Genomic DNA, 22,368 nt, shown 5'->3' on the forward strand with positions numbered 1-22,368 from the left:
CTTATCCACCTGGGCCGCCGAGTGGAACAGCAGGAGGCGGACCAGGCTCGTTTACTCCAGTGTGTCCAAGGAATTATGTCTCGTCTAGACTCCCTACAGGCGGTCCAACCTCCCCCGACGGAACCTTCCGTTGCTCCTTCTCGCTCCGCTGTGGCCCCAGTGGCTCCATCTTCTTCCCTGACTCCTTCTACCGGACTTAGAATTCCTTCTCCAGAGAAGTACGACGGAGATCCAAAGAGATGCAGAGGGTTCCTCAATCAGTGCGCCATTCACTTCGAGTGCAACTCTTCAGCCTTCTCCTCTGAATGTACCAAGGTAGCCTTCATAATATCTCTATTCAGCGGGCAAGCCTTGGCCTGGGCTTCACCGTTATGGGAGCACAATGATATTCTGCTGGAGAATTCTGCTGCTTTTATCGAAATGTTCCGGAAGGTTTTCGATGAACCGGGTCGGGTCTCCTCTGCCGCTTCTAGCCTCCTAAATCTTCGACAAGGTTCCATGTCTGTTGGCCAGAATGCGGCAAAATTCCGCTCTCTCTCTTCTGAGCTTCTATGGAATAATCAGGTCCTCATTGCTACCTTCTGGCAGGGTCTTACTGACCGAATCAAGGACGAACTTGTCACCAGAGAACTTCCCTCGGAACTGGACTCACTTATTTCTCTGTGTATCAGGATCGATCTCCGCTTCAGGGAGAGAACTTCAGAAAGAACCTCTACAAGACGTACCCCTCGACTGGCTCCCCAATTTCAAAATCCCATATCTTCCACGGAAGAGCCTATGCAGCTTGGCCATTCAAGATTGACACCAGAAGAACGTGAGAGACGGTTCAAGCAGAAATTATGTTTATACTGCGGGGAGGCTGGTCATGTATTAAGTCTCTGTCCTAAGAGACCGGGAAACGCCTCCTCCTAGACGGTAAGAGGGAGGCCGCCTTAGGAGTCGCCGTTTCCACTCCCTGTTCCACCTCCAATCCTGAGTTCCTGATGCCTGTCCAACTTGTGACCACCAAAGAACCCCAGCAAACTTTTGCCTTTGTGGATTCCGGTGCCGCAGGGAATTTTATCTCGGCCTCTCTTGCCTCACAGCTCCAATTATCCATCCAAGATCTTCCCCAACCGCTTACACTCACAGCCATGGATGGTAACCGCGTCAGCAACGGTATCATCTCCAGCATCACGAGCGCGGTTCAGCTATTGGTAGGAGCCTTACATCAAGAGTGGATCCAATTACTTGTGCTACCACAATCTGTGAATCCTCTAATTCTGGGCCTTCCTTGGCTCCGAGCACATTCTCCACAATTCAACTGATTTCTCGGTTCTGACCCGGCCTGCCTAACACCGCTTCCATCCTATCGCTTCACTGGTTGCTCCCTCTGAGGACCGCGACCTGCTTGTCTCCCGCAGCAAAGACCATACTTCCCTGCGGGGGTTCCTGGCAAGGACCTGGAACACGTTAGACTCCGCGCCTCTTTGGTGAGTAGTGCAAAAACCAGTAAGCAAATACTCTGAGTTTGTGACAAAATTGAGTTGGCGTAACAGGCCTAAGCCTTTTGTGTGGTAGTTTTATATATATATATATATATATATATATATATATATATATATATATATACACAATTCTGTTGTGGGGAGGGGGGAGTGGAGAGTGTATTTTCCAAAAATACTTTGTAGTCCCATCATGATGGAAACCTGTGACATTTTTGTCAACTTTAATTGAACATGTGTGACATCAGGGATTTATTACCCGTACAATGGACATCTAAATAGTATACAATTACGTAAAGGCTTTAATGTAAATATTTACTATCTCCCGAGGCCTTCGCAACCTCCCCTTCCTGAACCTTCTCCTCCTCGTGCACCTCCTCTTCCTCGTGCACCTCCTCCTCCAAGTGCACCTCCTCCGCCTCGGCTTCCGCCTCCGCCTCCTCCCCATGTGGCTCTAACACCTCTTGCTCCTCCTCCTCATTGGCCTTGTGTCATTGCCAACATCTACGGTCTGTTAGAATAAAAATAACATGTAATTGTATTGTTAAAACATTAACCTGCTTAACAATTCTATATATGTAGTCTGATAATAATGTGATCAGACATTGTGAAACTTTTTATTGCCACCACAGATAAAGATTAACTTCTTCAAAAGGATATAAACATGACAGACAAACATCACTTCACATTGCCTGTAACAAATGTTTGCTTTTGGCTTAGGGATGTGGACTATCTCCGTTTAAGTCTGTAATTTGGAAATAGTCCTTATTTGTGGCTTCATCTCAATTCAAACAGCCAGATAATGAATGACTGATTAGGTAGATATAATACAGTAGGCATTTTTGTTTGCCCTGCAAATATGTGAAAATCTTCTAAGGACAACTGTAAGTGTGGACATTGTTTTCAAAGATGGCATTGAATTCTTCTTGCAATAACTAAAACACATCTGCCACCGTAATATTAAAAATGTCTTTAAGGTCAACAAGTGGCCTTAGTGGGTAGCACTTCTGCATCACAGCAATGTGGTCAAGAGTTGAAATCCAAAAATTGCCTTAATGTTCTGGAGTTTGTCCCTCAACCATTAAGGAAAGTAAATGTTCAGACACAAAAATTATGAGACCGGAGCAAAAGCATGTTGCATTGGAGGGGGCGTTGCCTTTCTAGTGTGGAGGTAGATTGATATGTAGTGCTAGGCCATGTCATGTGATTTTGGTTAAAGTTTTTTGAAATTTAAACCAAGTATGTTTAAGCACGAATTTATGCGACTAATAGAGAACTCACATCTCCTAATCTCCTCCCTGAACTCACTCAATAGCTTGGGGTGACGGCAGCGGAGGTCGCTCCAGCATCGTTGTAACTGAACAACGGTCCACCGCCTATTTAACCAACGCCAAATATATCTGCGGACCCTTACATAGGCCAGCAACTTCAGCTCATTACTGATGTACCTGCCCAAGGGTATGCTGTCCATGCCCTCGGTCAGCACCAGCAACTCCCTTCTCACGAACACTGCATACCTCATCTTGTCTCTTCAAAATCTACTCTGCAGTACTCTGCACTCTGATTGGTTCTCTGAGCACGTATGGGCGAGCTCACATTGCATGCAGATCTTTCCTAAACCTGTGTGTAAAATGGCTGGCTGTCAATCCAAAAAGATTGAGAACGAAGCCATGAGACGAGTACTCTGTGCTTTGCAATGAGGATGACTCATGTACACCAGGCCTTGCAGAAAAAACTGCATTTAAACGCACCAGGGGGTAAATGTATTAACCTCCGGGTTCTTGAACTCCCGCGAGTTCGGCATCTTCAGCGCTTAAATTTAAAGCGGCGCTGCCTTGTAAAGGGAAACTTCCCTTTACAAGGCAAAAAGCATGTATGTATAATATTGTCTATACTCTCAATCATCCTTATGACTCTCTTTTGCCCACTCCTTAGATTTATAAGCACATTTATAAAATCTCAATGCTTAGCATCTCTTGCATTCTCAGGAATCTGACTTCGAGATTGGTGAGTTCTCTGTGCTTCAAACACTGCTGATTACTTAGTGATAAGAATGGAAACTGACCAATTGACCTTCATTTATCTGGGCTTCAGAAGGCGGTTGAAGCCCATTACACTTGTTTGGGAAGTGTCTGCGGATACTGTAAATTACAGACACCTTGATCTATAAAGTTTCAAAACTTTATTGTGTGGACTTTTTAACTGCTGCTGTTTTTGCTATGTCCTCCTTTCCTCTTTGTTGGTGTTGCATTTGACCATTTTTAAAAAGTATTTGCTTTCAAAACCTATTGGGGGAATAACAATGTAATAAAGTAATAACTGAGTAGTGAGTAGTTTGCAAATGATGATGCTGTGACTTTACATAACCCCCTTTTTTACCAGTTTTATAAGTTACAGGTGTATATTTAGAAAGCACAACCATTTATATATTAAGGTGCATGTACTTACAAACTATGTAGGAGTCTCAGAAATAGATTGTTTAGTTTAAGCATGCAAAAAAGTCCATTAAGGGGATGGGGTTTTCAAATTCGCAAAGTTTAACATGACTGTTTGATTTGTCAATGTTCACACTCAATATGTCTGACGCTGGGCTCAGCTCGTCCCCCGGGACAGTGGAAAGAACCAGGCGCTGACCACATTTTTCCGATAGGGAAATCAATGTTCTAGTAGAACAAGTGGTGGAGCAACAACATTCCAACCACAGACAGCTGACAGCAATTGAAAAATACTGAATATGGGAGAATATTACAAATAAAATTAATGCAAAAGCCATGAAGTTCAGAAATGGTACAATGAAAATGTTTGTTCTAAACCACAATTTCATTTTGATGCCTCAAAACATAGTACAAGACTGACGACTGTGAGCTTGACAAATATTGTGTCTGTGTAAGTCATTTGTCTGTCAAGGTATTTTTGAAACTAGCAAATGGCCATGGTTGGCTCCAAGTGTACGTATATATACAAATTTAAAGGTCAAGTTTGGTCAATTATCCACCCTTGAAAATCCACACACATTTAAAAGTGTAGTTGTAGTGTGAATTTGTGTTTAAATAGTAAATGGACACTCTTTTGTGCCATGTTTTTGACTATCAAACCATTTAAAGGCAAATTTTTATTTCAAATTTCGACAGCTGGGCAGACTATAAACAGCATTTGAAAAATAAATTGCTGCTGGAAGGAGGCATGCTCAGCAAACCGGTGGGGGTTCTCCAGAAGATCTCAGGCTACCAACCCTAGAGAAGCGTGCAAGTGTGGCCCTTTCTGAGAAGTCTCTGGTTGGGGTGGGCCGCATTGATACAGGCTGTGACCAACCCCTAACACGGCCGCTATCTCCACCAGGTACATGAGGAATATTACATATTTATGTCTGTTTATGTTGTGTTTAGGAACATGTGGCACCTCTTTCACTATGTGCTTTAATGCAACCTTTCCAATCATATTCTGTTTGTGTAGCACATAATAGGGAATGAAATGTCCACACTGATTTGCAACTGTGTTAATGTGTTGTTCCAATCTAATTCAAAGAATAAATATGGCTCTTTCCTAATGTCAAAACCACATATACTTAATAGACATAGTTGCTATTTTGGAATACAAAGGCATGTTTGTGGCTAAATTCCCTGTAGTCATCCTTGTCAAAATGGATGCATCACACTTGGGCAGAATTAATATTATGACAATGTGTTTTTTTTTAGGTTGCTTAGTTTAGAAGGTAATTTTTGATGTTATTTTCTTTTTCTCTATATACAGAACGTGAGGCGGAGGCAGACCAGGAGGCAGAGGAGGGTGCTGTTTTCAGTCCTGAAGTGGAGGTGCCTGCCCATGATATGGAGGCCCATCAGAGTGAGCATGCGCGACTCTTGAGGCAGCAGACACTATCGCACATCAGTCACCATTTTGAGTCCGCCACTGAATCCCTAGATATGCATGCTGCTGAAATTTCATCCACCCTCATCCATAAGGAGCACAAATTGGATAACCAACTCACCAGTTTAAATAATACACTCACCAATTTTGGCACCCAAATGTTCACTTTAAATAATACACTATCAAATATTGGCACCCTATTGGAAAAAATCTATCACGACCACTCCCAACACCCTACACCAACTGTCACTTCTTCACCCATTGGAAAACATACCACACACACTACCTTTTCTCCCCCAGAACACCAGCTCTCATCATAATATTTCTCCAATTTCAACCTCTCCAGCTCCTGCCCCTTCTGTGTCTGCTGCCCCTAGCCCTTCTGTTTCTGCTGCCCTTTCTGTGTCTGCTGCCCCTGCCCCTTCTGTGTCTGCTTCCCCATCTGTGTCTGATGCCCCTTCTGTGTCTGCTGCCCTTGTCCCTTCTGTGTCTGCTCCCCCTGCCTATACCCCTGCTTGTCCCCCTGGCTATATCCCTGGTCCTTCGTTACGCAGTCGGTCACAACCTACTGACCAAGAGAGTTTGGATGCTTGCTCTGAGCCCTCCACATCACGTCTTACTCGAAGCCAGGCATGAGTTGTAAGACCACAGCGTGGCAAAAAACGTAAAAAAAAATAATGTATTGTTTTTTATTTATTATTTCTTATTGTTTAAAAATGTCAAATACATAGTGTAATGAAAAATAAATTACATTTGAATTTATAGCTGTTTGATTGTTGGTTATTGTTAGAGATGGTCACTGACCCCCGTGTTTTGGTTTTGGTTTTGGTTTTGGATCTGGATTACCTTCGGGTTTTGGTTTTGGTTTTGACAAAACCGCCCTTGCGTGTTTTGGTTTTGGTTTTGTTTGGTTTTGTTTTGCAATTTTGTTTAAAAATCATTTTTTTGGGCCTAAATTACCCTAATTTAGTGCTCCACCTGTTTCTTGGATAAGTAAAGTAATTCTAAAGCTAATAAATTATGAAAAAAACAGTTTAATCCTTGGTAGGCCATCCTTAATTCTGCACACAAACCTTAGACTATTGGCAATGCAGCCACCGTCTTTGGGTGTATATTACACCCTACACTTATAGATAAATATATAAAGAAATGGACAACGGCAGTTTGGCCTCTGTCTGCATCAGCCTAGGTTACAGTGGCCACCTTCATGTGCACCATGACAGAAACTAAGTACATGCAGTAAAGTTAGATGTGAGCTAATATTGGTGTAGTAATTTTTTCCTTTACATTCAACAGGCAAAGATGACATGCAGTTGAAAGTTCAGATATTTGTGTCTTATTACACGTTGAAGTATGTATCCAATGCTACAACACTGCCTATGTGTTTCTTCACTTGGCCCTGATTGTTTGCTCATCATCCAAGGAACTTTCTATCAAAGACCACTGTCTTACTTGCTATGTATTGTGCTGCAAATATTTAATAATGTATGTTAATAATAAATCTGACCCTGCAAAAGTGTCAGCAATCAGTCACAAAGAATTATCTGCTGCTTACTACACTGCTGTTCTTCCTCTTGTCATACACAACAATCACTCCATAGTCCTTTGGGCCCCCCTCTGCCTTGCCCTTCACTGGCTCCCCATCCCCTACAGAATCCTTTTCAAACTCCTGACCACCACGTACAAGGCTCTTTCCCAGTCCACTGCCCCCTATATCTCTAACCTCCTCTCCATTCACACTCCTGCCCGCTCCCTGCGCTCGGCCAATGACCATCACCTCTCCTCCACCCTGATCACCTCTTCCCATTCCAGAATCCAGAACTTCTCCTGTGCAGGCCCCCTTCACTGGAACGACCTCCCTAGCTCCATCCGTCTCTCTCCCAATCTAAGCTCCTTCAAACGGGCACTCAAAACTCACCTCTTCCTTAAAGCCTACCATCCTTCCACCTAACCCAGAATCACTGATACAGTGGGAGTTCAGACAAGAACAATGGTGAAATAGAACGTAGCTGGTCCATAGGTAATAACTCAGAGCATAGCAGGCGAATCATTGACACTGCGACAGTTCAAACAGAGGCAGACATAGATTAGAACTTAGCTGATCCACAAATTATGATTCAAGCAACAGGTGAGTTACTGGTACAGCGACAGTTCAATATATATAAGTGACTGAGAAATGGAACTTAGCTGATCCGTAAATGGTGATTCAGAACAACGGGTGTGTTACTGGTACAGCAATAGTTCTAGCATAGAAGGAGCGATGACATTTAGCTAGCTGATCCGTAGATGGTGATTCCAGAGCAGTCATAATGAGTACAGGTGCAACAGGCAGATTGTTAGCAGCAGTTCTATATACAGGAGTAACGGAGAGTAGAACCTAGCTGATCTGTGAAGATGATTCAGAACAACAGGTAAGTTGCCGGTACAGCGCCAGTTCAAATGGAGAAGCAGCAATGGAGTTGAACTAGCCGATTCGTAGATAGTGATTCCAGGGCAGCCGTGATGAGTACAGGTGCAACAGGCAGTTCGTTAACAACAGTAGAGAGGAGTCCAGCTGATACAGGACGGATAAACAAGGCATAAACGGGAGTGTCAGAACACAGGAAGCCACATCCTTTAGAGAGTAAATAACTCGAAGAACAGGCATCTGAACAGAGGGAAATGGGAGGTTTAAATAGTGCTTCAAAATACCTAGAACCAATGGGAACAGGTAGGAGGTCATAAGTGAGGGTAACAGGTAGCACATGCACAGAACCAAATACCGATGATGCCTTGATAATGAAGTTAGTAACCTTGAACACTACTTCATGCTGAAGGTAACAATGCCGGTACCTGTCTATGTGACTGGTGTGTGACACAAAGCTTTGCATTTTCACTGTAAACTCCAAACATGAAACTTATACTTACAACAAAATCCCGATACATCTTCTATCTTGGTTTTTGCAAGTATAGTCAGTAATTTCTGAAAATTTTTTAAAAAAAAAAGTTGCGTCAATACTCAAGTCATAGTGAAAGAGCAAAGACACCACATCAGAGACCACCTCACCAGAAAGATACAGAAAGAGAAACCCAACAGACATAAGAGTGGGTGCCAGTCGATACTTACCACACACAAATTCACCAAAAGGCACCTTAGGCAAACCCAAATTGGATCCTTTCTCATATAATCTATTAGGGAGGGGGAGAAGGTAACAAAGAGAGACAAGAAAAGGGGCCACAAAATAAAGCAAACTATAAATAATTCTGACAAGTTGCAGTCACTATTCAAAGTGACAATACACAGTGCAAGAAGGTAGACAATCTAAAATAATTTTTTATACTTTGCTCCTACCATAAAAAATCCACTATATAAAAGCAAATGTAAACCCCTTACTTCACAAAGTAGAGAAGCTTATAGTTAAATTAGCATTGGTGTATCAAACAATAAAACATAGCAATGCTATTTTAGCTCATAAAACATACATTGATTTGTGAAAGATACTGCTCCAAATACCTCTAAACAACAATTTTTCGTTTTTCTTACTCACCAAAACCACAGAACTACCAACCCAAAAACAGTGCAGCAAATACGATTTTAAAGGGAAGCATAATTAATGAATTATCTGCAGGTGCATACGCTGATGCAGCTCAGATGACGGCAAACACAGGTGCGTTTATAGAGCGAGTGTGTTGGTTTTGGCCTAAAAAAATCACCATGCATATTTCTGCATTGGATTAAAAAAATTATGTAAGTGTATGTGGTTCATTTGATTACATCGTTTGCTAATATACTTAGGTGTTCCCTCTGTGTAAAGAAACAGGTTTTTGCAGATATGTTGCATGATCTATTGTTTCAGTATAGTCTATATAACATATGTACTCTTAGGTCTGGATGTTAGTGTGATAGTTAGCCATTCCATCTGGCAACAGCAGGGTCATGAGTTTGAAACCAGAATCATGCCTGTACCTGTGCTGATTTTGTATATTCCCATGTTACTGTGGATGTACTCCACTGTGTCACTTATAGAAGAGTACGCTAGTATATTTTTTCCAAACAAATACTAGCAACGAACTGTTGACATATCAGCCACTTTACAGTGCGATTTATTACAATTGTGGTTGTAATTAAAAAGAGGTTGTTTGTTTTAAAAAATACACAATGTTTAATGTTACAGCTATATATAATTTATTTTTTAATTTTATTACGGCAGCTGGAATGGGTCTGCCAATACCTTAGCCATCCATTCCAGCTGCCGGAATGTAGCGTTGAGTGCATTCTCCATCCATTTCGGCAGCCAGAATGGGGCTTAGAGTACCCTAACCATTCATTCCGGCTGCTGGAATGGGTCTGTCAGTACCTTAGCCATCCATTCCGGCTGCCAGAATGAAGCGCTGAGTGCATTCTTCATACAATATATATGCAATATAATATGTGTAATAGTTGTTCCACATATTCCAGAGAACATATCTGTGTAGCAGAACAAAATGCACTATACAGGCACGGAAAACAGAAAACAAAATTTTACACAATGTTTAATGTTTGATATAAATCTAAAATAAATTTTCAAAAAAAAAATATTTCATGTGAAGTGTATAAATATGTATATTGAGCATATTTAGTTGTGAATGTTTTAAATGAACGATGCTTTTCAAACAGTTTATTGTTGTTATTTAGCTAGCTGCTTTGGACTTAAACATGACCCTTAGTTTCCTTAAGTTTCAGCAATGATTTAAGATAATATTCAACTTAACTATCCGACATGGCCGGAGCTAACGCCTACTCTTCTCAAGTCAGTACAAATAACGTCTATCCTTCTCAACTTATTGAAGATCTCCGCCCATACCCCTCCCATTCCCAACCCTTTTTTCTCAAGTGGTCAGAAAACTTTGTAAGTGCAGTTACAATGGAATTTCACTTAAACTTAAGAAACATCTTAGCTTACGCAACGGATTATAATGGATTTCTCTTCTTATCTCCAGTTTCTGGGCATGCACGTAGCATTCGCAAAAATCGGCAGATCCGTTCCTTGATGAATCAGGCCCATTGTCTTTATTTGGGAATAAATGTATTTCCATTGTTGTGTTTATAGATTTCCTAGATACACAGTTTAAAGGGAACAGATAGTGACACATGATAACAGATACCAATTGGCTTATTTGTATGTATAGGTTATTTTAAGATAAGTGAGGGCACAATTGAGTGAAGTTTAATGTCTACAGTGCAAACAATTTCATCAATTTGTCTTTGTAACAAAACATCGTAAATAAGCATCATTGAGACAGACACACAAATAAATGTTATTTTATTCAAGATTACACTAGATGCATTTTTGATGGACAATAAACACAAGTAGACAATAAAAGACTGTTGCAATAACACTAGGTAGGAAACCTGTACTACAGCAGAACTACAATCTTGTAGGTTGGCTATGATTTTGATGACACACTTGCGTGAATGGCTCCCAATGAATTTCCTACAGGTTGGTTTGCTGTAGTTACTGATGTAGTCTGTTACTCTGTATTTATCTGTGCTTGGAGGTCAGGACTGCAGAAACTTCAGAAAAGAATTTATCAAAAGCAGCCTGAGATTCAGCATTGAAGTCCTGAGGGAAGTGAGAAGCCAAGACCACCTGGATGGTGTGAGAAAGCAACTACAGAGAGAAACAAACCACATATTAATGTCACAGGTAATAATAGAAAAAGTAGCAACCTATAGTAGCCATGTTTGAGCTACAAGATGTTCATACAGAACCATTTAATACACAGGAATAAATAAATGAATCTAGGCTTGTTTGCTAGTATATTTTTCCGAGTAGGGATAAATTGAATCTTATGTCATTTTCTTGTATAATATTGTGTAAGGAATTCCCACCAGACCAACAATAACAAATATATTATATAAGGTTTGTTCTAAAGCCACAATAGTATATGTCCACATGTGTTATAGTTTACAGGAAGTGATAGCAACCTCAGATTATAACTATAAAATGTTTTCTGTATTAGCTTATGAATTAACAGAACCTCATATAAATGAAATTGCATGTACTGCTGAGGGACCCCTACCATGATCACTATCATAATGACATTAAAATAAGGGTTCTTTAAGGTTATTTCAAATGCCAGGAATAGAATAAACAATAAGAGGTGTGAGAATGAAGTAAAAGAGAGACAGTTAAAAAATTAAACATCAATTTATACACTGAATGGAAACCAAATATAATTCCCTAATCTCTACCAAGTTACTTCCTGACTGTCTTTTAATACAACATATTTCTTACTTCAAAGTTTCTAGGGTCCACTCTCAGGTTGTGTGCATGCAGGTCACTGAGGGCGGACAGGTTGCCGGCAAGATTGTCCAGGTGATTGGCTGCACTTCCAAGAGCATTCAGAACCTTTCCACCATGAGCCTTGATATCAGCAGATCCAGGGGTCAGGTCAAAGTGGGAGAAATAATTCTGGGTTTCGGGGAAGCTCAGAAAAAGCCTACAACAAATAATAAAAATATATATATTATTGTTTAGCTGAAGGTTAAAACGATATGGAAAAATCCTCCTGCTCACAATGCTGAAAATACTGTGGGAGACAAGCTCATTTCTCCATATATGGTGTCTGAAAATATCCACATTCTAGGACAGTATACTGATTTATTAACCAGCATAATCAAATTCCAAAGATCATTAAAAACCCATGGCGCTTTCTAATAGGCTTATAAATACAGGGAATACAAAAAACTGCAGGGAAATTAATGATACAAATTCTCAATGTGACCAGTTGCTCAGGATGGCAATAACAGAAGAAAACCAGAGAAAAATGCTTTATTCTTTGAATAAAGCTGTTACGAGTTACGGCGGTGCCCAGCCGCCGCAACCCTCTCTTCCGCATCCCGTCCGTCGCTATGATGCCCGGGTCATCACTTCCGGGTTTCGTCCTGGCCGTTGCCTAGGCAACAGTCGGGACGCTGCAGGGCATAGCGCCGCGTCCCGGCATTAGATACAGCCGGGCGCACGCGCTAATATTCAGGTGCTCTGTATGGACAGCCCATTGGGCTAATTGTATCTGCACCTCCATTGGCCAGCTTTGCTTCATAAGGCAGGGAGGGCTTAGCCTCCCTGCCGGTTATAGCTCAGTGTCCCAGTGTCTAAGCCTGCTCCATAACCTTAGCTGGTGTATTACCTTGGATTTCTGTTTACCCGTGTATGACCCCTTGCCTGTTACTGGATTTCGCTGTCTTGCCTGTGCCCCTGATCATCTGGCCTGTACCACGAATTCTGCTGACCTGCTCGTCACCCTGACCCTTTGGCATGTTGACTATTCTCTTCTGCTAGTGACACCTGACCTTGGCCCGTTCTCTGGATTACGGTCTGTCATTACTATCCGTTCTGGGTTCCCCGCAGCCAGTACCCATCTCACGACCCTCAGCTGTCTGCGGCCAAGTCTGTCCCCACCACTAGGGGCTCCAGTGAATACCAGAATCCTGAGTAGACTCCGGGTTTTTTGGTGCTGACTGCTGGGGTTCCTAACATTTTATCCGGCCCACATACATTTCGGTGACTAACTGGAATGGACGGAAGCAGAACCGGATCGCCTCCATCTCAAGTTCTGGCGGGCCATGTGGACACCCTGTATCAAATGGTCCAGGGATTGGCCCAGAGTTTGTCCGCTCAAGAGGAGACTTCCAAGGCTACGCAAGTTACATCAGGTTCCATCTGTGAACCCAAATTGAATTTGCCGGATCGGTTCTCCGGAGATAGAACCTTATTCCGCAACTTCAAAGAAAGTTGTAAGCTGTATTTTCGCCTTAGGCCTCGGGCTTCAGGATTGGAACTCCAAAGGGTAGGCATTATTATATCCCTTCTGCAGGGAGACCCTCAGTCCTGGGCTTTCAGCCTTGCCCCGACGAGTCCTCAGTTACAGTATGTTGATGCCTTCTTTGATGCCCTAGGACTACTCTATGATGATCCGGACAGAGTTGCCTCAGTCGAATCACATCTCAGAGCCCTGAAACAGGGTCGTCGCACTGCTGAGGAATACTGTGCGGAGTTCAGATGCTGGTCCACAGACAGCGAGTGGAATGACCCAGCACTTCGGAGCCAGTTCCATTTGGGCCTCTCTGAACAAATAAAAGACTCTCTGGTGCAATACCCTGTACCATCTACACTGGAGAATCTGATGCAACTGGTCATCAAGATTGACCACCGATTTAAAGAGAGAAAGGCCGAGAGGGATACCTCTGTTTCTTCTTGCTCTTTTTTTTTACTCCTTCTGCAGCACCATTTGAAGCCGCTGAACCCATGCAGCTTGGTGCTTATCGGCTCACATCAGAAGAAAAGACCCGGAGACGTACGTTAGGCCTTTGTCTGTATTGTGGTAATAGGGGTAACCTCCTTCATGCTTGCCCATACAAATCAGACAAGTCGGGAAACGAGCAAGCCTAGAGAATTTGGAAGAGGTTCGTCTAGGCTTACAAATCATATCTTCCAAAAATGCACTCCTGATTCCGGCGGTTATCTCCTTTGGTGCACAATCTGCTCCTGTCTCTGCCTTCCTAGATAGTGCACCGCTGGAAACTTCCTGGATCTTGACCTGGCTCATTCCTTGGGGATACCCATCATTAAGCTTGAATCACCCATCACTGTCTGTGGTTTGGATGTAGGTCCTCTACCAGGTGGTAAAGTGTGTTCTCAGACACCACTATTACAACTAACCGTGGGGGCGCTACATTCCGAAGCCTTGTCTTTTTTCCTTATTAGGTGCTCTTCCATTCCGGTGATCCTAGGACATCCTTGGTTACAGCTACACAATCCGGTCATTGATTGGAACAAGGGAGACATTATCCACTGGAGTTCATCTTGTTCTTCATCCTGTTTGTCTATGCCTTTTCGTTTGCTCCAGGTCTCCTTGGATCAGCTGCCCGCACCCTACCAAGACTTCCGGGACGTATTTTCTAAGAAAGTCGCTGAGATGTTATCTCCTCATCGTGATTATGATTGCGCTATTGACTTAGTTCCTGGTTACAAACTACCCAAGGGAAGGCTATACTCTCTTTCGGTACCAGAGACTCAAGCTATGGAGGAATATATTAAGGAAGATCTCAGAAAGGGTTTCATTAGGCCCTCTAAGTCCCCCGTAGGAGCCGGAATCTTCTTTTTTTCCAAAAAGGATGGGACTATTCCGCCCTGCATTGATTTCCGTGGCTTAAATAAAATTACCATAAAAAACACCTACCCTCTTCCACTCATTTCAGTTCTTTTTGATCATCTCAAGGGAGCCTCTGTATTTACCAAGATTGACTTACATGGAGCTTATAATCTCATTCGTATTAGAGCTGGTGATGAGTGGAAACCCGCATTTAATACTAACTCAGGCCATTATGAGTATTTAGTCATGCCGTTTGGGTTAAGCAACGCTCCCACAGTCTTCCAGGACCTGATCAATGATGTCCTTTGCGAGTTCCTAGCCTGTTTTGTCATTGTATATCTGGATGACATCCTGATCTATTCATCATCTTTAGATCTGCATCGCCTTCATGTTCGACAAGTCCTTTTGAAACTTCGGGGGCATCAACTTTTCGCGAAATTGGAGAAATGTGAATTTGAGGTCCAGAAGGTTTCGTTTCTAGGATACATCATCTTCTCTGATGAGTTCTCAATGGACCCTAGCAAAGTCCAAGCAATCTTAGATTAGGTGCGGCCAATCAATCTGAAAGCCATCCAAAAATTTCTGGGCTTTGCGAACTACTACCAGAGATTTATACATACCTTCTCAGACTTAGTAGCTCCAATTACCGCTCTAACCCGTAAATGAGCAGATACGGCCAACTGGACTCCTGAAGCGATAGGTTCTTTCGAAGCCCTGAAATCAGCATTTGCCACCGCTACCGTCTTGAGACATCCTAATCCTTTCGTGGTTGAAGTGGATGCCTCCGATATGGGCGCAGACGCTGTTCTGTCTCAGAGGGATCTTTGGGATCACAAGATGCATCCATGCGCCTATTTCTCGCGGAAATTCTCTTCTGCCGAAGTTAATTATGACGTAGGTAACTGCGAACTCCTAGTTATAAAATGGGCATTTGAAGAATGGCGCCACTGGCTGGAGGGGGCAGTGCATACTATTTCTGTCATTACAGATCACAAAAATGTATTATTCATTGAGTCTGCCAAACGTCTGAATGCCAGACAAGCACGTTGGGCTTTTGTTTTTCACTCGGTTCAGATTCATGATTTCTTATAGACCTGGTTCAAAAAACATTAAAGCCGATGCACTCTCTCAAAGCTTTGTTTCCTGCCATAACCTGCCTGCTGTTCTTCTGCCCATTATTCCTCCTGCATCAATTCATGCTGGGATAACTCAAGACCTTGGAGCCACACTCCGTCAATTCCAAAGAATTGCTCCTTCTGAGACCCCTACAAATAGATTGTTTGTTCCTGTTCACCTTAGGAAAACAGTTCTTATAGAAGGCCATGAAAACAAACTCGCTGGACATCCAGGGATCTCTAAGACCACCGAGTTACTCTCACGCTGGGTCTGGTGGCCCACTCTACCCTCCGATGTCAAGGAATTTGTTCTTTCCTGTGAAGAATGTGCCAAAGGCAAGTCCTCATGAAGCCATCCTTCGGGTCAGTTATTGCCCTTGCCCACTCCAGCTAGACCTTGGACATATATCTCAATGGCCTTCATTGTTGATCTACCCTGGTTGTCGGGCCATAATACCATCTGGGTGATCGTAGAAAGTTTCAGTAAGATGGCCCATTTTGTGCCTTTGCCTAGGCTGCCTAATGCCAAAACTCTGGCTTCATTGTTCGTCCAACATGTATTTCGTCTCCACGGCCTACCTGAAGATGTTGTCTCTGACCGTGGTTCGCAATTCATTGCCCAGTTTTGGAAATCTTTCTGTAACATGCTAAAAATTAAGGTTAACTTGTCATCTGCTTACCATCCCCAATCTAACGGGCAGACGGAAACCAGTCACTAGAACAATTCCTTCGTCTTTATATATCCAAGTTCCACGATAATTGGTCACCCTTACTTCCGTGGGCTGAGTTTGCCTATAACAACTCTTGTTATTCCTCTACTCGCCAGTCTCCGTTCTTCTGCAACTTCGGACTCCATCCCAGAGCTAACTCTCTCTACTCCATGAATCCTTCTGGTCTGCCTGAGATACGTCCTACTGCTTCACGGCTAAGACTTATTTGGAAAAAGGTCCACTCCGTCTTGCTCCAGACTTCATTCAGATCCAAGGCTCTGTCAGATCCTCATCGTAGACCGTACCCCTTTAAAGTCAGAGATGAAGTTTGGCTGTCTACCTGGAACATCAAGCTTAGGCAGCCCTGTAAGAAACTCGGGCCTAGATTTATCAGTCCATTTACTATCATTAAAAGAGTTAATCCTGTTGCTTTTAGGCTGAGACTCCCTCGTTCTTTAAGGATCCCCAACACCTTCCATTCCTCCCTTCTGAAGCCAGCTGTCTTTTCTAGTAACTTTAGAACCCTCCAACCTATGATACCTCGCTCTCTGGACATTGATGGGTAGAGAGAGTTCCATGTGGAGAAAATTTTGGATTCCAAGGACAAACCCACTTTCTCGTGCATTGGAAGGGCTATGGGCCTGAAGAGCGATCCTGGATTCCTCGGAGACGTCTACATGCTAATCGACTCATAAAGGAATTTTTTTTTAAATTTCCCGGAAAACCAGGATGTCGGAGTACCTTGACCCCTCCTCAAGGGGGGTACTGTTCGGCGGCGGTGCCCAGCCGCCGCAACCCTCTCTTCCGCATCCCGGCCGTCGCTATGATGCCCGGGACATCACTTCCGGGTTTCGTCCTGGCCGTTGCCTAGGCAACAGTCGGGAAGCTGCAGGGCATAGCGCCGCGTCCCGGCATTAGATACAGCCGGGCGCACGCGCTAATATTCAGGTGCTCTGTGTGGACAGCCCATTGGGCTAATTGTATCTGCACCTCCATTGGCCAGCTTTGCTTCATAAGGCAGGGAGGGCTTAGCCTCCCTGCCGGTTATAGCTCAGTGTCCCAGTGTCTAATCCTGCTCCAGAACCTTAGCTGGTGTATTACCTTGGATTTCTGTTTACCCGTGTATGACCCCTTGCCTGTTACTGGATTTCGCTGTCTTGCCTGTGTACCTGATCGTTTGGCCTGTACCACGGATTCTGCTGACCTGCTCGTCACCCTGACCCTTTGGCGTGTTGACTATTCTCTTCTGCTAGTGACCCCTGACCTTGGCCCGTTCTCTGGATTATGGTCTGTCATTACTCTCCATTCTGGGTTCCCCACAGCCAGTACCCATCTCACGACCCTCAGCTGTCTGCGGCCAAGTCTGTCCCCACCACTAGGGGCTCCAGTGAATACCAGACTCCTGAGTAGACTCCGGGTTTTGTGGTGCTGACTACTGGGGTTCCTAACAAAAGCATGTTTCCATGTGTAAAAATTATTCTAAGAGTTTACATCAATACTATTTGAATGCTTATATCCCAACAAACAAACCTAACCTTTAGAAGATTATTACAGTTAATAATACTAATGGGTATATTTACTAAACTGCGGGTTTGAAAAAGTGGAGGTGTTGTCTATAGCAACCAATCAGATTCTAGCTGTCATTTTGTAGAGTGTACTAAATAAATGATAACTAGAATCTGATTGGTTGCTATAGGCAATATCTTTGCTTTTTCAAACCCACAGTTTAATAAATATACCCCTTAGTTTCAATACAAGTGATACTAGATAACTTTTTGTGATAAAAAGCAAAGCTATTATAAAAGTGATATCTTTAATTTCTAACAAAAATAATGGCTTAGGCTTTTCAGGCACAGAGTTCCTTTACATTTGCAAACTTTATGAAGAGTGTCTCAGTGCCCCACAAGCTTGCATTTGTTTTTTTTATTTTATTTAGCATTAAATATACCACTTTTACAATACGTTTATTCTTTATGTTCTTACAACACATTTTCCAGTGGCATACATAGGAGAGCATTCGTATTAGCTTGTCGTCAGAACCAAGAATATCAACTCTTTCATTATTTGTAAGCTTGACTATTAGGCAACCAGAAATGTACATTACCTGTCCAGGGCCTCACCACCCAGGTCGTTGACTTGGGGAGCAATCTTTGTCCAGAGGGAAAGAATGGCAGCCTTCTCGCTTGCAGAAAGAGTCATTTTGATGATTGGGAGCTGGTGATTCTTAGATGAACTTGGAAATGCAGGAAAAGTCCAGATTGTATTGCAATTTTGCCTTTTAAAGAGCAGAGGTACAATTCAAACATAATAAGATTCAATTTAATTATTAAAACGGAATCCCACCCTTTGCTGTTATCTTATCTACTGAACAATGCATGCTATATTGCTTACAATGCACGTACACTCTTTGAGTCTACTATGCTACTGTTGACCAGCAGGAATCTGCTGACATCATGGGTGATATTTTTTTTTTATATCAAATGGCACTAAGGAAAAAAATGTACCTTATGCTCCATTAAAAACATTGCAGTCATTAGAGTGCATGTCAGCATGCACATGAGCACTTATAGTGCCACAAGTCTGTACATTTAATGGCTTCCCCAATTTGAAGTGTTGGCATATCATAAAAATATACATATTGGCCCAATGCTGATAAAATAGTAAGCCACAGTTATAAAAAAACAACAAAAACCTTTTATTTAAAAAACATTTATTTTATAATTATATTTCAGCTAATAATTTATTAATAAAATAAATTATCCCCCATTAGAAAATGTCTGATCATTTCTGCCCCTCTACAACAAAAAGATGATTTATTTAAACTTCCATTGTGTCTCCTGTTATATTAACATAGCCCTGCAGTGTAACAGTGATGTGTTTGCCGATCTAGCCTTTAGAACGCAGTGTGTTGTATCTGGCTATTTTACTTTCAAACTCGGGCAAATTTGCAAAATTCATACGTTTATACGTTTGGCGATTTGTATAGCTAGAGTGGGGAAAAATAAGGACTGCAAATTGCAGCGATTTTGAAAGAAACTTATTTCCGGAGATTTTACATAAAATTGGCGGTTATTAAACCGGTGGTTTTAAACTCACCCAGGAAAATCACTGGAAATTCAAAATCGCAGCTTGATACATTTACCCCAGGACCACACATATCGATAAGTCTTGATTCTACAAATATGGGGTACGCATGTATTTGAGCACCTAAATGTACAGTATAGTGGGTGGCTTTCAAGTCAATACTACACTATTAGGCGCCTTTTGTTCTTTACTCTCAGTTTCAGATTTTTATATTGTAATTTGTGGTGGGTTTTATTGTGGAAATTACTGTATTAGAAAATAGCAGGAGTGAGCAATAGTCACTTTATTTTAATTTTGATGCGCACTCGGACTGTAATTTAAATAAAAATGGACTTTGTTTTTTTTAGAGAGATAAGAAATACTTTATTTTCAATAGGTGGAACAAGATGGTTTTACTAAATGAGAGTGAAAAGGCTTTATTCTTGTAGAGGTGATCCATCACACTATTTCAGACCTGGTTAACCTGTGGCTTTCTATAGTAAATGTTATGAAACTACAAGCCCCAGCATGCTTTTCCAGTAGACAGCCAGCTGATCGCTGGCAGGTTATGCTGGGACTTTCACAACAACTGGAGAGCCACCATTTTGCTAGGCGTGTATAACTATTCTCTTTATATGCAGCTGAGTCAGATGTTGATCATTCAGAGTGATCATTTTAGCTGCCACAGACATGACCATTTTATGCTAAAATGGCCATTTAAATCAGCATTTCTGTGACTAATATTAGAACAGTATGATACGTTTCATTTTCAGTATTCTTTGTATAATTATTAATCTGTACATATAGGCAGATGTAATTTACCACTTGTAATGTTTGCAATTCTTAGTATACAGTACAATTGAAGCATATTTTACATAGATAAATAGTATGATTAATCAATAATACCACTTTCTTCTAACCACATTTCACTTCAACAGGTTTACAATTAAGTGGGTGGGTTAGTACAACTCGATCAAGCACATCCCCTGCTGAAATACTCACAATATTCTCAAGCTACAATGTAAAATATGCAATAAACCAACAGTATTTTCACGATAGACACATTTAGTGACACATGCAGAACATCAGGATATAGAAAACCCAAAAACATTCATTTATTCAGGGATAGCTGAAACATGAGAATGATATATGACGCGCAATGGCTGTATTATTTATTTTTTTTCTACTTTCTTTTGAAATTAGTACAGGTTTGACTGCTCTTATCACTTATTAACAACTAACAATTAAATATCATTTTAACTGTCTTATTTTTCACTTTACTCTTATCAAAGAATTGTATCCCTCATTACGTGTAGGGTTCAACATTAAAAATTCCAGTCTCTGGAAAAAACATTTTATAACTTCTTTGCTATTTCCCCCCTGCACCACTTTTCAGAGTTTCATGCAATCAGGATTGAAACTCTACAGGCACACAATTGCACTGGAGCTACCTTTTATCTCCTTAGAAATAACAGACACTATCCTGACTTAGGGTCTTTATTCATCTAAGGGATGCATCCATTGCAAGTAACAAGCATTTCTACTCACATATTAACTTATTAACTTTCCAAATAAGTCTACAGAATAGTCCACAAAACATCACAATGACTTCTGCCAGATATAGGTGATCAGCCTATACTGCAAAAGCATTTCATTTAACACATTACCTTTGCAAGTCACACCTATTAACTTTGCAAACAAGTATACACAGTGTTAAAACACTAAAATGTCTTTTGCCAGTTATGAGTGGCCAGTCCATACTGAAGAAAAGCACATTTTAGCAACATTTAAAACTAACAATAGTTTCTGCAGAAACACATTAATAAAAACATTTAGCAATAAGGTCCTAGATTCTTTTACCTCTCAGCATCCACCCTTACCCTCTCTTCACTTACTGCTTCGGTACCTCGATACACTTTGGAACACAGATATATTTAACACATCTGATACTCACCAGTGCAGAGGCGTGTCGCCCCTTGTCGAAGCAGTCACGAAGAGAGTAAGGTGTGGTATGTGATGCCCGTAGGAAGAATATAATATATTATAATATATAATTTAATATATTAAAATATATTATGCATAGATACAGCCATTACTGGACGAAGCAGACATACGCCCAGGGTATCAAATGCCAATTGACAATCTATATTTGATTTTGTCATTCTTTTATAGAAAATGTTGCTTATCAATGCGAAAGCCATATCTTTCCAGCTTACATAACTGCTGACACTCTAAGTCTCTATCATTAATCTTCATTAAAGTGACATGTTCTTGGAGGAGTCTTTTGGGAGAGTCTTCTTGTCCTTATTTTGAGCAATTAAGTCTTTGGCCTTATATTGTGAAATGAAGAATATGTGTGTAAGTTGTTGTTCTCTGTATTGTGCAATACGTGTTTTTCCATTCTCTTAAAAGCACAGACACATAAAATTCAAGTTCATTAGTTCATTCTATTCAGGGCCGGACTGGCAATCTGGCACTTCTGGCAAATGCCAGAAGGGCCGATGGCTGGATGGGCCGGCCCGACTCCTCCCGTCTTCTTGGTGGTTGGTTCCTCCCCAGGAACCAGCCACCTCTGCTGCACGCAGCGCCGGTGCTAGGGTCCTTGGCGCCCTAGGCACAGTGTGAAAATCGGCGCCCCCCCCCTTTAAAAATCGGCGCGCTTCCCTCCCCTCAACTCCCCATGTCTTTCTTTAACTTACCTGCATGAAGCTTCTCCTCTCTGCTCTGTCTTCTCCCCTACACTCACAGACACTGTCGGGCCGTGATGATGACATCATCACGGCCTGTCACTGTCAGTGAGCGGAGGGGAGAAGACAGAGCAGAGAGGAGCAGCTTCATGCAGGTAAGATTCATAGCCCCTTCCCTCCTCTCCTCCCCGTGGATTTCCATTTTAAATGACAATAGTCATTTTTTTTTAATTTCGAGGCGCCCTGCAGAGCCCTTGCCTAATGGGAGCGCCGGGCCTGGCTGCGCGCTCCTCAGGTCCCTCCCCCATTATGCTGTGCACTGGTG

General features: G+C 42.0%; 1 protein-coding gene across 3 annotated transcripts; it reads right to left on the reverse strand.

Moving 5' to 3' along the window:
• Positions 1 to 10,616: 10,616 nt before the first annotated feature.
• On the reverse strand, positions 10,617 to 21,494 carry LOC142097759 (hemoglobin subunit alpha-3-like). 3 transcript variants are annotated; one of them, XM_075179870.1, is made up of 4 exons: positions 21,311 to 21,494; positions 18,398 to 18,568; positions 11,609 to 11,813; positions 10,617 to 10,981 (listed from the first exon to the last, which is right to left on the reverse strand). In XM_075179870.1, exons 2-4 carry the CDS (start codon positions 18,490 to 18,492, stop codon positions 10,853 to 10,855), a joined length of 429 nt encoding a protein of 142 aa, XP_075035971.1. In that variant the 5' UTR covers positions 18,493 to 18,568; positions 21,311 to 21,494; the 3' UTR covers positions 10,617 to 10,852. The 3 variants fall into 3 exon arrangements, with proteins under 3 accessions (XP_075035971.1, XP_075035972.1, XP_075035969.1); XM_075179871.1 differs by having other exon boundaries at positions 21,252 to 21,322; XM_075179868.1 differs by having other exon boundaries at positions 21,237 to 21,316.
• Between the last annotated feature and the right edge of the window lie 874 nt (positions 21,495 to 22,368).

The sequence above is a fragment of the Mixophyes fleayi genome, chromosome 7, assembly GCF_038048845.1.
Source record: "Mixophyes fleayi isolate aMixFle1 chromosome 7, aMixFle1.hap1, whole genome shotgun sequence".
NCBI classification, from domain to species: Eukaryota; Metazoa; Chordata; class Amphibia; order Anura; family Limnodynastidae; genus Mixophyes; species Mixophyes fleayi.